Source organism: Sycon ciliatum, chromosome 7 (assembly GCF_964019385.1).
Source record: "Sycon ciliatum chromosome 7, ocSycCili1.1, whole genome shotgun sequence".
In the NCBI taxonomy this organism is placed as follows: Eukaryota; Metazoa; Porifera; class Calcarea; order Leucosolenida; family Sycettidae; genus Sycon; species Sycon ciliatum.
Genome location: NC_088649.1, coordinates 14960501 through 14975300, shown reverse-complemented (window position 1 = coordinate 14975300; position 14800 = coordinate 14960501). Strand labels below are relative to the sequence as shown.

The 14800-nt window shown below is 43.8% G+C and overlaps 1 protein-coding gene across 1 annotated transcript in view; it reads left to right on the top strand.

Annotated features, from left to right (window-relative positions):
- The window catches only part of LOC135821081 (protein artichoke-like), a 79368-nt gene that overhangs the window by 45123 nt on the left and 19445 nt on the right, over positions 1–14800 (top strand). Inside the window, exons 17-20 of the mRNA XM_065334147.1 lie at positions 4974–5039; positions 7361–7432; positions 11557–11628; positions 12957–13028. Coding sequence (XP_065190219.1) covers positions 4974–5039; positions 7361–7432; positions 11557–11628; positions 12957–13028 — 282 coding nt within the window. The remainder of the gene's footprint in view (positions 1–4973; positions 5040–7360; positions 7433–11556; positions 11629–12956; positions 13029–14800) is intronic.

The following is a 14800-nucleotide window of genomic DNA, read 5'->3' as shown; positions in this document are numbered from 1 at the left end:
ACCTTTTAAAAGAACAGAAATTGAGCAGAGGCTAGACTTTACCTTTTAAAAGAAGAGAAATTGAGCAGAGGCTAGACTTTACCTTTTAAAAGAACAGAAATTGAGCAGAGGCTAGACTTTACCTTTTAAAAGAAGAGAAATTGAGCAGAGGCTAGACTTTACCTTTTAAAAGAACAGAAATTGAGCAGAGGCTAGACTTTACCTTTTAAAAGAAGAGAAATTGAGCAGAGGCTAGACTTTACCTTTTAAAAGAACAGAAATTGAGCAGAGGCTAGACTTTACCTTTTAAAAGAACAGAAATTGAGCAGAGGCTAGACTTTACCTTTTAAAAGAACAGAAATTGAGCAGAGGCTAGACTTTACCTTTTAAAAGAACAGAAATTGAGCAGAGGCTAGACTTTACCTTTTAAAAGAAGAGAAATTGAGCAGAGGCTAGACTTTACCTTTTAAAAGAACAGAAATTGAGCAGAGGCTAGACTTTACCTTTTAAAAGAAGAGAAATTGAGCAGAGGCTAGACTTTACCTTTTAAAAGAACAGAAATTGAGCAGAGGCTAGACTTTACCTTTTAAAAGAAGAGAAATTGAGCAGAGGCTAGACTTTACCTTTTAAAAGAAGAGAAATTGAGCAGAGGCTAGACTTTACCTTTTAAAAGAAGAGAAATTGAGCAGAGGCTAGACTTTACCTTTTAAAAGAAGAGAAATTGAGCAGAGGCTAGACTTTACCTTTTAAAAGAACAGAAATTGAGCAGAGGCTAGACTTTACCTTTTAAAAGAAGAGAAATTGAGCAGAGGCTAGACTTTACCTTTTAAAAGAAGAGAAATTGAGCAGAGGCTAGACTTTACCTTTTAAAAGAACAGAAATTGAGCAGAGGCTAGACTTTACCTTTTAAAAGAACAGAAATTGAGCAGAGGCTAGACTTTACCTTTTAAAAGAACAGAAATTGAGCAGAGGCTAGACTTTACCTTTTAAAAGAACAGAAATTGAGCAGAGGCTAGACTTTACCTTTTAAAAGAACAGAAATTGAGCAGAGGCTAGACTTTACCTTTTAAAAGAACAGAAATTGAGCAGAGGCTAGACTTTACCTTTTAAAAGAACAGAAATTGAGCAGAGGCTAGACTTTACCTTTTAAAAGAAGAGAAATTGAGCAGAGGATAGACTTTACCTTTTAAAAGAACAGAAATTGAGCAGAGGCTAGACTTTACCTTTTAAAAGAAGAGAAATTGAGCAGAGGCTAGACTTTACCTTTTAAAAGAAGAGAAATTGAGCAGAGGCTAGACTTTACCTTTTAAAAGAACAGAAATTGAGCAGAGGATAGACTTTACCTTTTAAAAGAACAGAAATTGAGCAGAGGCTAGACTTTACCTTTTAAAAGAAGAGAAATTGAGCAGAGGCTAGACTTTACCTTTTAAAAGAACAGAAATTGAGCAGAGGCTAGACTTTACCTTTTAAAAGAAGAGAAATTGAGCAGAGGCTAGACTTTACCTTTTAAAAGAAGAGAAATTGAGCAGAGGCTAGACTTTACCTTTTAAAAGAAGAGAAATTGAGCAGAGGCTAGACTTTACCTTTTAAAAGAAGAGAAATTGAGCAGAGGCTAGACTTTACCTTTTAAAAGAAGAGAAATTGAGCAGAGGCTAGACTTTACCTTTTAAAAGAACAGAAATTGAGCAGAGGCTAGACTTTACCTTTTAAAAGAACAGAAATTGAGCAGAGGCTAGACTTTACCTTTTAAAACAAGAGAAATTGAGCAGAGGCTAGACTTTACCTTTTAAAAGAACAGAAATTGAGCAGAGGCTAGACTTTACCTTTTAAAAGAAGAGAAATTGAGCAGAGGCTAGACTTTACCTTTTAAAAGAACAGAAATTGAGCAGAGGCTAGACTTTACCTTTTAAAAGAACAGAAATTGAGCAGAGGCTAGACTTTACCTTTTAAAAGAACAGAAATTGAGCAGAGGCTAGACTTTACCTTTTAAAAGAACAGAAATTGAGCAGAGGCTAGACTTTACCTTTTAAAAGAACAGAAATTGAGCAGAGGCTAGACTTTACCTTTTAAAAGAAGAGAAATTGAGCAGAGGCTAGACTTTACCTTTTAAAAGAAGAGAAATTGAGCAGAGGCTAGACTTTACCTTTTAAAAGAAGAGAAATTGAGCAGAGGCTAGACTTTACCTTTTAAAAGAAGAGAAATTGAGCAGAGGCTAGACTTTACCTTTTAAAAGAACAGAAATTGAGCAGAGGCTAGACTTTACCTTTTAAAAGAACAGAAATTGAGCAGAGGCTAGACTTTACCTTTTAAAAGAACAGAAATTGAGCAGAGGCTAGACTTTACCTTTTAAAAGAACAGAAATTGAGCAGAGGCTAGACTTTACCTTTTAAAAGAAGAGAAATTGAGCAGAGGCTAGACTTTACCTTTTAAAAGAAGAGAAATTGAGCAGAGGCTAGACTTTACCTTTTAAAAGAACAGAAATTGAGCAGAGGCTAGACTTTACCTTTTAAAAGAACAGAAATTGAGCAGAGGCTAGACTTTACCTTTTAAAAGAAGAGAAATTGAGCAGAGGCTAGACTTTACCTTTTAAAAGAAGAGAAATTGAGCAGAGGCTAGACTTTACCTTTTAAAAGAACAGAAATTGAGCAGAGGCTAGACTTTACCTTTTAAAAGAACAGAAATTGAGCAGAGGCTAGACTTTACCTTTTAAAAGAAGAGAAATTGAGCAGAGGCTAGACTTTACCTTTTAAAAGAAGAGAAATTGAGCAGAGGCTAGACTTTACCTTTTAAAAGAAGAGAAATTGAGCAGAGGCTAGACTTTACCTTTTAAAAGAAGAGAAATTGAGCAGAGGCTAGACTTTACCTTTTAAAAGAAGAGAAATTGAGCAGAGGCTAGACTTTACCTTTTAAAAGAACAGAAATTGAGCAGAGGCTAGACTTTACCTTTTAAAAGAAGAGAAATTGAGCAGAGGCTAGACTTTACCTTTTAAAAGAAGAGAAATTGAGCAGAGGCTAGACTTTACCTTTTAAAAGAACAGAAATTGAGCAGAGGCTAGACTTTACCTTTTAAAAGAACAGAAATTGAGCAGAGGCTAGACTTTACCTTTTAAAAGAACAGAAATTGAGCAGATGCTAGACTTTACCTTTTAAAAGAACAGAAATTGAGCAGAGGCTAGACTTTACCTTTTAAAAGAACAGAAATTGAGCAGAGGCTAGACTTTACCTTTTAAAAGAACAGAAATTGAGCAGAGGCTAGACTTTACCTTTTAAAAGAACAGAAATCGAGCAGAGGCTAGACTTTACCTTTTAAAAGAAGAGAAATTGAGCAGAGGCTAGACTTTACCTTTTAAAAGAAGAGAAATTGAGCAGAGGCTAGACTTTACCTTTTAAAAGAAGAGAAATTGAGCAGAGGCTAGACATTACCTTTTAAAAGAACAGAAATTGAGCAGAGGCTAGACTTTACCTTTTAAAAGAAGAGAATAGCACGACTCTGCAAACATACATATGCACCAGATAATGGTACTGTGGTACTGTGGTACTGTGGTCCTGTGGTACTGTGGTACTGTGGTACTGTGGTACTGTGGTACTGTGGTACTGTGGTACTGTGGTACTGTGGCACTGTGGTACCGTGGTACTGTGGTACGGTGGTGCTGTGGTACTGTGGTGCTGTGGTGCTGTGGTGCTGTGGTACTGTGGTACTGTGGTACTGTGGTACTGTGGTACTGTGGTGCTGTGGTGCTGTGGTGCTGTGGTGCTGTGGTACTGGGGTACTGTGGTACTGTGGTACTGTGGTACTGTGGTACTGTGGTGCTGTGGTGCTGTGGTACTGTGGTACTGTGGTACTGTGGTGCTGTGGTACTGTGGTACTGTGGTACTGTGGTACTGTGGTCCTGTGGTACTGTGGTGCTGTGGTACTGTGGTACTGTGGTACTGTGGTACTGTGGTACTGTGGTCCTGTGGTGCTGTGGTCCTGTGGTGCTGTGGTACTGTGGTGCTGTGGTACTGTGGTACTGTGGTACTGTGGTGCTGTGGTGCTGTGGTACTGTGGTGCTGTGGTACTGTGGTACTGTGGTACTGTGGCACTGTGGTACTGTGGTACTGTGGTACTGTGGTGCTGTGGCACTGTGGTGCTGTGGTACTGTGGTACTGTGGTGCTGTGGTCCTGTGGTGCTGTGGTGCTGTGGTACTGTGGTACTGTGGTACTGTGGTGCTGTGGTGCTGTGGTACTGTGGTGCTGTGGCACTGTGGTGCTGTGGTGCTGTGGTACTGTGGTACTGTGGTGCTGTGGTCCTGTGGTGCTGTGGTACTGTGGTACTGTGGTACTGTGGTACTGTGGTACTGTGGTGCTGTGGTACTGTGGTACTGTGGTGCTGTGGTGCTGTGGTGCTGTGGTACTGTGGTACTGTGGTACTGTGGTACTGTGGTACTGTGGTACTGTGGTGCTGTGGTACTGTGGTACTGTGGTGCTGTGGTGCTGTGGTGCTGTGGTACTGTGGCACTGTGGTACTGTGGTACTGTGGTACTGTGGTACTGTGGTGCTGTGGTGCTGTGGTACTGTGGTACTGTGGTGCTGTGGTACAGTGGTACTGTGGTGCTGTGGTGCTGTGGTGCCTTGGTACTGTCTATGGATTGTCTTCCGTCTGGCAGCATATAACACTCGGAACTGGTTAGGAAAAGAGGGGTGCCTTGAGATGGGGAGGTTCTTCCTTATTATATTGGTATATCAATTACTTGAGAGAAAAGAGAGAGAGAGAGACAGAGAGAGAGAGACAGAGAGACAGAGAGACAGAGAGAGAGAGAGAGAGAGAGAGAGAGAGAGAGAGAGAGAGAGAGAGAGAGAGAGAGAGAGAGAGAGAGAGAGAGAGAGAGAGAGAGAGAGAGAGAGAGAGAGAGAGAGAGAGAGAGAGAGAGAGAGAGACATGAGGGGAAGGGAGAAAAGATGGAAAGAGACGTTTCATTTCTTCAGAATTTGGCATTTTTGTGTCTTTGTGCAGAGATCTGTCTGATAACAAAATTTCCCACGTTCGGAAATTCCCTAATCTGCCTGCTTTGGCTGTCTTGTAAGTTGCTCGGATCACAACGCACTGACATACATCACAATATAAAACATACACCTGGTTTTTACCCCTCGCTACTGTGTCCATCGGCCTGAGGTTTTTTCCTGGCTGGCTTGGTCCAGGTAAATTTATCTGACGGGCCCAAGTGGTTCTGTACCATGGCCCATTCCTGCATTCTGGGTGCATACCGTATTTCCCCGTAAGTTAGTATGTACTAACTTTCGAACTTAGCAGCCACATGAGTACTAACTTTCGGGGGTGGTACTATCTTTCGGGGACTACTTTTTTATCGAGGGTAAATGACACGCAGTGGGAAGCCTGCGCAACTCTAGTGTCCGTGCATATGATGTATGTACTGTACGGTGTCTGTACATGTAGGACGGGTACGAACTTACTATCTTTCGGGGGAACTGTCTTTCGGGGTGATAGTGGAAAGTGTATTTTTTATAGGGGGTACTAAGTCATTGGGGAGAACTAACTTACGGGGAAATACGGTAACCTATTTTTCCACTGAGACATTCTGCTCCCAGCCCTTTTTTCTAGACTTTTCTCGTTAACCGGCTCAAATCTGGCTGTGGCCTATTACCCTTCAATGTATGTGCCGTTGCCTTTTTTTTCTCTGTCTCTCCGTGTGCCAGTATTATGTGGAAACAAGAAGCATAAAAAAAACTCACGTTTCGCTTCAGACTCGGCTAGAGGTCGAGTTTTCGCGTCCGTAGGAGAGCCACCATCCTTCCAGGATCAAGTCTGTCTGGCATGCAGAATATGACAGAAGTGATTAGGAAAGGAGTGATGCTTTAGATGGCAAGAAGAAGCTTTGTTTGTCATTATACTCCCGATTGCTTGAAAACAGGTTTTTCGCCTGAAATCAGGCGCCCTCTCTAATCCTGCAGTGTCTGGTCAATCTTCATCATGTGGATATAGGCGCTAACACGAACACTAATCTAAAGCTGTACAGCAGACTTACTACTAGTACCGTAACATTCCACCAGAGCGCCCCTACCTCCACCACCCTTCGAGTAGGTCCAGGTGGGGAGGGGCAGATGGGCGAGTCCTACTTACCGCATTCAGTACTACATGAAAAAGTACTCACCCTGCGAAAACTGTTCGTGCATCTCGTACACCAACCAAAGGATAAGAGCCACCGGTGGCTGCATACTATGCCATTTTGCATTGCAAAAGAGGCTGCGTAGAATACTTTTAACCCATTCACCGGGGTTAACTTAGACATGGCAAAGGAGGCTACCTGGCGGCACCCTGCTGGAAGCGAGTTCCGACTTGCGAGCGTGTACTCAAACAATACCGACTGATACATACCACAACGGATCAGCCATAGGGCATATAATTGTTATGATTGCCTCCTAGGAAGTTTTGAAAGCGCGTTTAGGACTTGCTGGATAGACATACCATGAATACTTTATTGAATTTCTAACAAAAATTGTGTTGGAAGAAATATGTAGACAATGAAAAAGGCTTCGAACTAGCTTTCGTGCAATACTCTTCAGGAAGTTTCATTGCACTAATGGACAAACTGAAAATAGCTGACTACAACATACCCGGTAACTTTCTTATTCATCTAATAATACTGCCGAAGTCGCAACTTCTAAGTTCGTGTAATTGTCCCTCGCGCGGAGTTGCGACTAGTTGTCGGAGGTGACAGCGTAGTGAATAGCTACTGGCTCTCAGCGTCAAAGTTTAGCACAACTCCATGAGCGACTCTGCCTCTCGCTGCTACCTGGGGCCGCATAAGGTGTTTGTCGCGCTGGAAATGGAGCGTCTCTGTAAGTAACTAGATACTATCCCTGGTGATGATTTTGCCTGGAGAGCCGCACTATAAATATAATATATAAGTGAACCTTTCAGGCGCAATTTTCCTCAGACTAAACACTGTGTATTGAGCAGGTTTGCCGAGTGGAAGGTGCGATGTGCTCCCCGTGTGCTCCGGATGGCAGTCGTGAGTCAATCAAGTGTCAAGTTTGGCAGGAAGCGTGTGTTCCTCGTCGGAGCAACCAACTAATTACTTCATCACAATTTTTTGTAACAAATTAAAAAAAGTATTCATTGTACGTCCTACTATGTCGATCCAGCTTGTCCTATTGGTTGTGATTTTGAAACTATTGTCTCCTCATCCCTTATCCTGGGAAGTTGTTCATTATAATGCCTAGTTCAGTTTCCTCTTCTCTGTGAAACCCTAACAGTAACCTAGGTCATTTTGTGTAATTGTCCAGTTCTAAAATTTACTTTGTGTGATCATCTTCTTTTGAGTTTTTGGCATGATTGGATGGAAAGCGTTGCCATTCTGTTAATTTTGTTTGTTTCTCAAGGGATTTGTACCAGAATCGCATATCGAGCATAGAAAGCAATGCACTAGAATTTCTGCCTGCTCTCGCCAAAGTGTAAGTGCTGATGGTACTGTGAATACTGAAGTATTGAGGGTGAAACGGAACAATGGCAAAACACACACACACACACACACACACACACACACACACACACACACACACACACACACACACACACATGCACACACACACACACACGCACACTGTCACACACACAGACACACACACACACACGCACACACACACACCGTCACGCACACACCATCACACACACATACTCACACAAATACACACAAATACACACGCACACACACACACACGCATACAAACAAACACACACACACACACACGCCTTGTCTTGCATTCAGCTACCAGCCCCTGCCACAAAGCTACTGGTGAATATCACAAACAGGTCACTTGTGACATGTGTCCTAGCCTGCAAAACCCTAATCCCTGGTCTATACTAGGCCGATATTTTTGGCTGGTGTTCCGACTCCGACATGTAATCGGCCGAATGGGTCGGACTACCTATACACACACAAAATATTGTTGGAAAGTGACTGACAACAACATCCACACTAGGCAATTTCTCACCGATCTTGAGGAGTTTTCATACGATTCCACATCGGCCGAAAAATCCGCCTAGTGTGGTCCAGGCTTATCACTAAATCGACGGTTTTCCACACTCTTCCACGAGGAGCACACAACTCAGGGAGCACGAAACTCCCCCGGATGATGCTTGCTGACGGGTGAGGTCCCCTGTCGCATAGCACAGTCTTTCCGCTGGCACATACTAGCACGCTGCAGTGATTCAATGGTGAACTGCAAGTCCTCTACAAAAATTAATACAAGACATAGATCTACGATCCTACAGCTACAAAGCTCCTCGCAGCCTCGCTCAGACACAGAGGAAGTGATGCCCTGAAACTCGTTACGTACCTTCTTGTTATGTAGACTCGTCTACCTTCACGTCGTGAGCAGCACGGAAGGTACGCGCCCACATAATCAACATCACGGTACCACGCGGCATGCATCGACCAACCATTTCCGTGGCCGTCTCCGTGCACCTCCTTCCACGGCGCAGTCGCTCAGAGAGTGGCCGAGACGAGTGAGTTGAGTTCACCACTCTCCGCCAGGCAGTCAACCCTCTGCCACGAAGCACCATTACAGTCTCCTCATTCCGCGGACATGGCTCGCTCACCGCAGGAACAGGCTGAGCAGACGAGAAGAACCTGAGCAGCTTCACGATCGATGGAATACGAGTCTCGGCCAAACCGCTTCGTCTAACGACGTCCAGTCGGCTCGATATTGAGGATCTCCAGGAGGGAGAGAATAATATCCAAGTTTCCGTCGTCGCGCACTCTTCCCGGAAAATACTCGCAGTCTCAACCGACCCAAGTCGAGTCCGTTCACCCTTAGCGGATTTTCCAAGAACGGAAGCGACAGGTCCGCTGCCGAACCAGGCAGGCCACCTGTCCTTTCCACTCTCAAACTCATTCATCCCCAGCGCCCCATGAGCGGATCGAGGATAAACAAATAATTCTTTCGAGTCCTGGCAAAGGCACTGCAAAATCGTCGGGACATCACGATTCAGGAACCAACGAGTGGTGTAAACAGACGACACTCCGAACTTGGAATCGGTCGCTTTTTCACCCTGCTTGGCAAGTTGGCGCTCCAAGGAAAGGTACAACTGCCCACATGTAGGCTATGGCCTAGGCCTAGGGGTGGTCAAGCCTGCTCTGCACAAACGTTTTGAACAGAAACCCTCAGAAAAAGAAGAGCTAAAACTTCCCAGAAGGAAAACTCTTTCAACCCTGCAACTGAATCAGTGAATACAGGTTCATTCGACGTTGGACTGCCCTGCAACCGTCTTGGTTTCAAGAGTTTTCTAGTGAGAACATTTCGAGGAAACGTCTTTGCGAGCGCATCGGAAGCGCTCCCTGATCAATGCAGGATTCAGTGGGCCTGCAGCTTTTAGGTGCGAAAATTCACACAATCAACGTGCGGATCACTACAAACTGTCTGTGCATTTTCGTACCCACCAGTGACCTGCCACCTGACTCCTGGCTTCAAAAGTAGCAGCAGTCTGCTTCACAACCTTTCTCCCTCCAGCAGCCCCACCTCTACAGTCCATTCAGAAAAGGTTGATATCCTAGCTTTTGGCCATAAACAGGTCACATTTTGAGTTTTCGTCTCCTTTTTTTTGGCAATCCCCCATGGAATCCTCTTCCAATTCTGTTTTTGAAGTCTATTTCTGCAAAAAGCAAGCCATAACAAGAAAAGGATTTCGGCCAGGTTTTGCCCCCAAAGCACTGAATTGGGTAAAAACCATGAAAATCCAGGCCGTTCACTCCACTTGCATAACAGTACATTTGCGGTTCGAACCCCAGTTGAGGTGCCTTTTTGGACCCTTTTTCAAGTTTCGAATCGCGCGGCACTGCACAGTGTACCACAAAATCGCCAAACACGGGAGCTCTCCAGAGCCAGCGCTCAATAGGCTCCGGCGGATTATGCTCGCGAAATCAAGGAATTATACTTTCATGGATTCTCGCATTATGCTCGTAAAATCCTCATAATTATTATGCTTTGGCACCCGGGGATATACATTCACTTTGTTGTACTTATGGAGCCTCCAAGTTCGGGAAATTGTGCCTTTTTTCGTACTTGCAAGTTGTAAGTCACAGTGGCCATAAGTACAACAAAATACATGTACATGAGTATCCTCATACCAAGGTGTCCGTCCATGCATGTAAGAGCCTAAGGGGTCAACATGGAAAAGAAAAAAAAAAAACTTCTTCTATTCCTTACTTGATTTCTTTTGTACTTCAGTAAAAATATTATTTCATTGCCAAATTAGTTTGAGTTACCTTTGAAAATTATCATGTTCAACTGTCTTCGTAATCATCATATCCGTCCAACCGATGTCACCATGGGCCTCACCCTGCGAATAATCAGCTCATCTCTCCCGTAGCTCCACTTCTCCTTCCATCATGACCGAACATCTACTATACATCAATTTAGAGCAATATTCGTACCCTGCAGTCATATCATGGCTGCTAAAATCCAGACTGGTCATGACTTCGTAACATGCATAATGTACATGTACAAATGTAATGTACGTGTACCGGTACATGTTCACGTAGTTTTGCGGACTACCCGCCACTATCTCTTCCGCCCCGGGATACCTGATGAAGGCTGATTCACTCGCATCTTCTGCTACATGTACTGAGTCAGTGTGAGAAAGAACTTTGAAGAAGACGAGTTCGAGCATACGATATAATCATAATGTATTGCCATGATTTCTACCCTGCTTTTCATTGAAAACACTATCCGCATGACCTCTGAACCCTGTACCATGCAGACCACCAGCACTGATCAGGTGCATTGTACACAGTTGTCGTGATAGCCTACATACTACTAGAACTGTGGCACAGTCATGTAGTTATGCGCCTACCTCCGAAAGGATGCCAAATTATGCTCCAAATTTTCAACCACCAAATTATGCCAATAATTCTGCCGGCATAATGCGCCGGTGCCTAGCGCTCAACCTTTTCTGAATGCACTACATGTAGCTGTGCAGACTGGGAAGGAAATGATAGTGTGGTTAGTTGTAGAGAGGGCTATCTTCCCCAGATTCACAAAAAAACCTTTTCAAATTTCATGTCCATCTTGCCGATAAATCGAAAATGCAGTCAAAATAGAATAATTGTCGAACAGGTCACATGACCTATAGACATCACAGAAAATTGTACTACTTATTTAGCACGTGGTCTCTTTGTGGTACATGTACCGTAAAGTACCGCCAGAGCGCCCCACCATCTCATCCTTTCGTGGTCGTATTGTGGAGGTGGTCGGCTGTCTGTAGGTCATACGACATGAACCTTGTACACATATTGCACGTTTTGCAGTCAATCCGCACCTTCAAGCTGACACAAGCTCCACACAAAAACCTGCCAAGTGTGACCTTAGTACACTAAGATTCTCACATCGTACACACTTCGTTGCACTCTGCCATACGATTTTCCTTTCTCTGGCTGTAAAATCAAGATGGGGCGCTCTCGCGAGACGGGGCGCTCTGGCGGTACTTAACGGTACATGTACCATGAAAAAGCCCTAATAGTCATAGGCTAATAGTATTGGCCATTTGACTTTCTGCCTCTTTTGTTCATCCCAAACAGGAGGTTGCATAACAATGCGTTGTCCTACCTACCCTCAAACGTGCTTGAAAGGCTGCCAAAACTTCAATGGCTGTAAGTCACAACCAATCAAACAGGTACCCTTCATCTCTCTCTTCCCATACTTCCCTTTTCAATTCCCTTTTCCCCCGCCCACCCTTCTGTCCAGGAAACTCCCATGATATGTATCCATTTGCGAGTGAAGATACCTTCAAATACTATAATTGTCACTAAACGAATGCCTGCCTACGGAAAGAGAGCAAGCTAGATCGATCCACTCAAAGTCCAGTTTTTTCACTCGGCTCCGCCAGTGTATCCATTGGATGGTATTTCCTGATACCCTAAAGTCTCTGATAGCACATAGACCAGTGAGCTATGAGCAGCAGGAAAACTGTGTTTGGTATCCGACATACTTCTTATCACAACATAATACAGTAAATGAAGAAAGGAAAAGGACAAAATGTTACGAGTTATGACTAACTGTCCACCAACGTAACCAGATCTTATACAGCCAACAAGTGCGACAAAATGGCACAAAACTGACAGGGAGTACTGAGACATTCGGTGACCTGACAATTAGGTAGGACACCTAGGTCGCCAAATGTCTCAGTGCTCCTTGTCAGTTTTGTGCCATTTTGTCGCACTTGGTGGCTGTATAAGATCTTGTTACGTTGGTGGACAGTTTGTCATAACTCGTAACATTTTGTCCTTTTCCTTTCTTCATCATAACTATAATTATTGGCTCACCATCCGAGTTCAAATTAATTAATACAGTAAACTTCGCTAATAACGACTGCGTATATATTACTATATAACGACAATTCGCGAATAGCGACAGAATTTTCATGCCCAGAGCAAAGTCCCATCCAACTGTAATACATAATGAGACTTCGGGTATAACGACACTTTGCAAATAAGGACACGTTTCTGATGCCCCGCCGAGTGTTGTTACCGTAAAGTACCGTTGATCCGCCCCCACGCCATGTCGCTTCCCAGCTGGGTTTTCGGCAGGGGGCGGGAATTAGATCAAGGCTGTCAAGTGCAGTACGATGTGCAACAACGTGGAGGATCAGACTCGATGTGCTGGATTGTGCACATTTTGATCCTGGATTGGCAAGTATTGTGTACAGCAGTGCATGCGTCGCTTCAACATCATATTTCGTTGTATACGCCGAAGTCGCTTCACAGGTAGAAAATCGCCGGGGGAGGGGGGGGATTAGAGAGGGGGCGGATCAACGGTACTTTACGCTGTATACCCAAGGTTCACTGTATATAGTCATGTACTCCGGGCTATGTTCGGAATTTAGCACTAGTATTCACTCCTGTGTGCAACTGACTATGAAAACACGAATGTGAGATAAGAACAAACGTTTTCTCTTCCTGGTTGTTTCCTTTCTTTCCAGGAGACTGGACCACAATCCAATTGGCCGCTTCCCAGGAAGGAGCTTCTCAAACTTGGCTATTCTGGAAAACCTGTAAGTTCAATGTGACTACAAAAAATGTAATAATATGTCAAGAGAAAACAACCTTTAAGTTACTAGTTATGAATAACAGTCCACCAAAGTAATGCGTCACGTAGTAACTTACTTATGGGTCCTATTCTCTTTCCACATCACTATTTGCTCAACATGCGAGTTTTTATTCAGCACACAAAAAGTATTGTGAACAAGAAGAGTGTGTTATGACTAGTATTCGACACGTTCTTGGGTTCTTCAGTAGTTCTCATATCTACCCAAGACCAAGTGGAGAGGGATAGGAGATATAGTCGACTCCACTTATAACGTGACGAACACGCAATGTAGCGAAATTCGTGATAAAGCGAACTGTTGTCCATGTCCCAGTTTGAACCCACAGTGTAACTCCATTTCTGTTATAACGAACTTCGGTTATAAAGAACTATTTACTCTCCTGCACAATGGTGTTCGTCATATCAGGAGTGCACTGTAGACAGATGGAGATAGAGAGATAACGAGTGTGTGCATGTGCGCGTTCTTGCCTGCATGCATCCGCGGGGCGTGCCTGTTTGCATGTGTGAAAGAAAGAGTTACAAACAGACAGAGACAGGGACGGACGAACTGTCAAACAGGGAATGAGAGCGAGAGGAGAAGGAGAGACTCCGAGAAAGAGAGAGAGGGAGAAAGAGAGAGAGGGAGAAAGAGAGAGAGGGAGAAAGAGAGAGAGAGAGAGAGAGAGAGAGAGAGAGAGAGAGAGAGAGAGAGAGAGAGAGAGAGAGAGAGAGAGAGAGAGAGAGAGAGAGAGAGAGAGAGAGAGAGAGAGAGAGAGAGAGAGGGGGAGAGAGAGAGAGAGAGAGAGAGAGAGAGAGAGAGAGAGAGAGAGAGAGAGAGAGAGAGAGAGAGGAGAGAGAGAGAGAGAGAGAGAGAGAGAGAGAGAGAGAGAGATAGAGAGAGAGAGAGAGAGAGAGAGAGAGAGAGAGAGAGAGAGAGAGAGAGAGAGAGAGAGAGAGAGAGAAGAGAGAGAGAGAGAGAGAGAGAGAGAGAGAGAGAGAGAGAGAGAGAGAGAGAGAGAGAGAGAGAGAGAGAGAGAGAGAGAGAGAGAGAGAGAGAGAGAGAGAGAGAGAGAGAGAGAGAGAGAGGAGAGAGGAGAGAGAGAGAATATATTGTGAAATAGAGGCAGACAGAGAGTTAGTCTAAAAAAAGATAACGAAACAAAGAGAGAAGGAAAGAGAAAAAATTCAGACAGGACATTTATAATTCTCATAAGAATACTGGTGGAGTAGCGGTAGTGTGATTCATACTGTATGATAGTGTGTTTCATACTGTATGATAGTGTGATTGGCTCTCAGAGACCTTTTGTAGAATTTCGGCAACTATACCGATCATGCCAAATATTGTCCATGGGAAAGACTTAGTTTGACTTGGGTGGAGAGCTAAGGAAAAGAGGACCACCGAAGAACTGCAGGTTACGTTTAGTTATATTACCGCATGAGCTGATTGTAAAGTGACTGGTGGTGTTAGTGGATAATCATAGCGTAGCTTCTAGCTCTTTGGTCGTTTTCATCTTATAAGGAACGGCTTGGAGCCACAATAGAGTGAACAACGAGACGCGCATGATGACCGTGACTGGTCCACAGTAATTGAAATTCTGTCTGCGTAACAGAAGCAAGGCGGTGGAGATCACCCACCTTACTGCTACCAGAACCAATTTCTTGAAAAATGCCTTAGTTCAAAGTAATAGTACCCTACACATCAAAAGCCACCTGCGTTGCGAAGAGCTGAGGAGAAATATT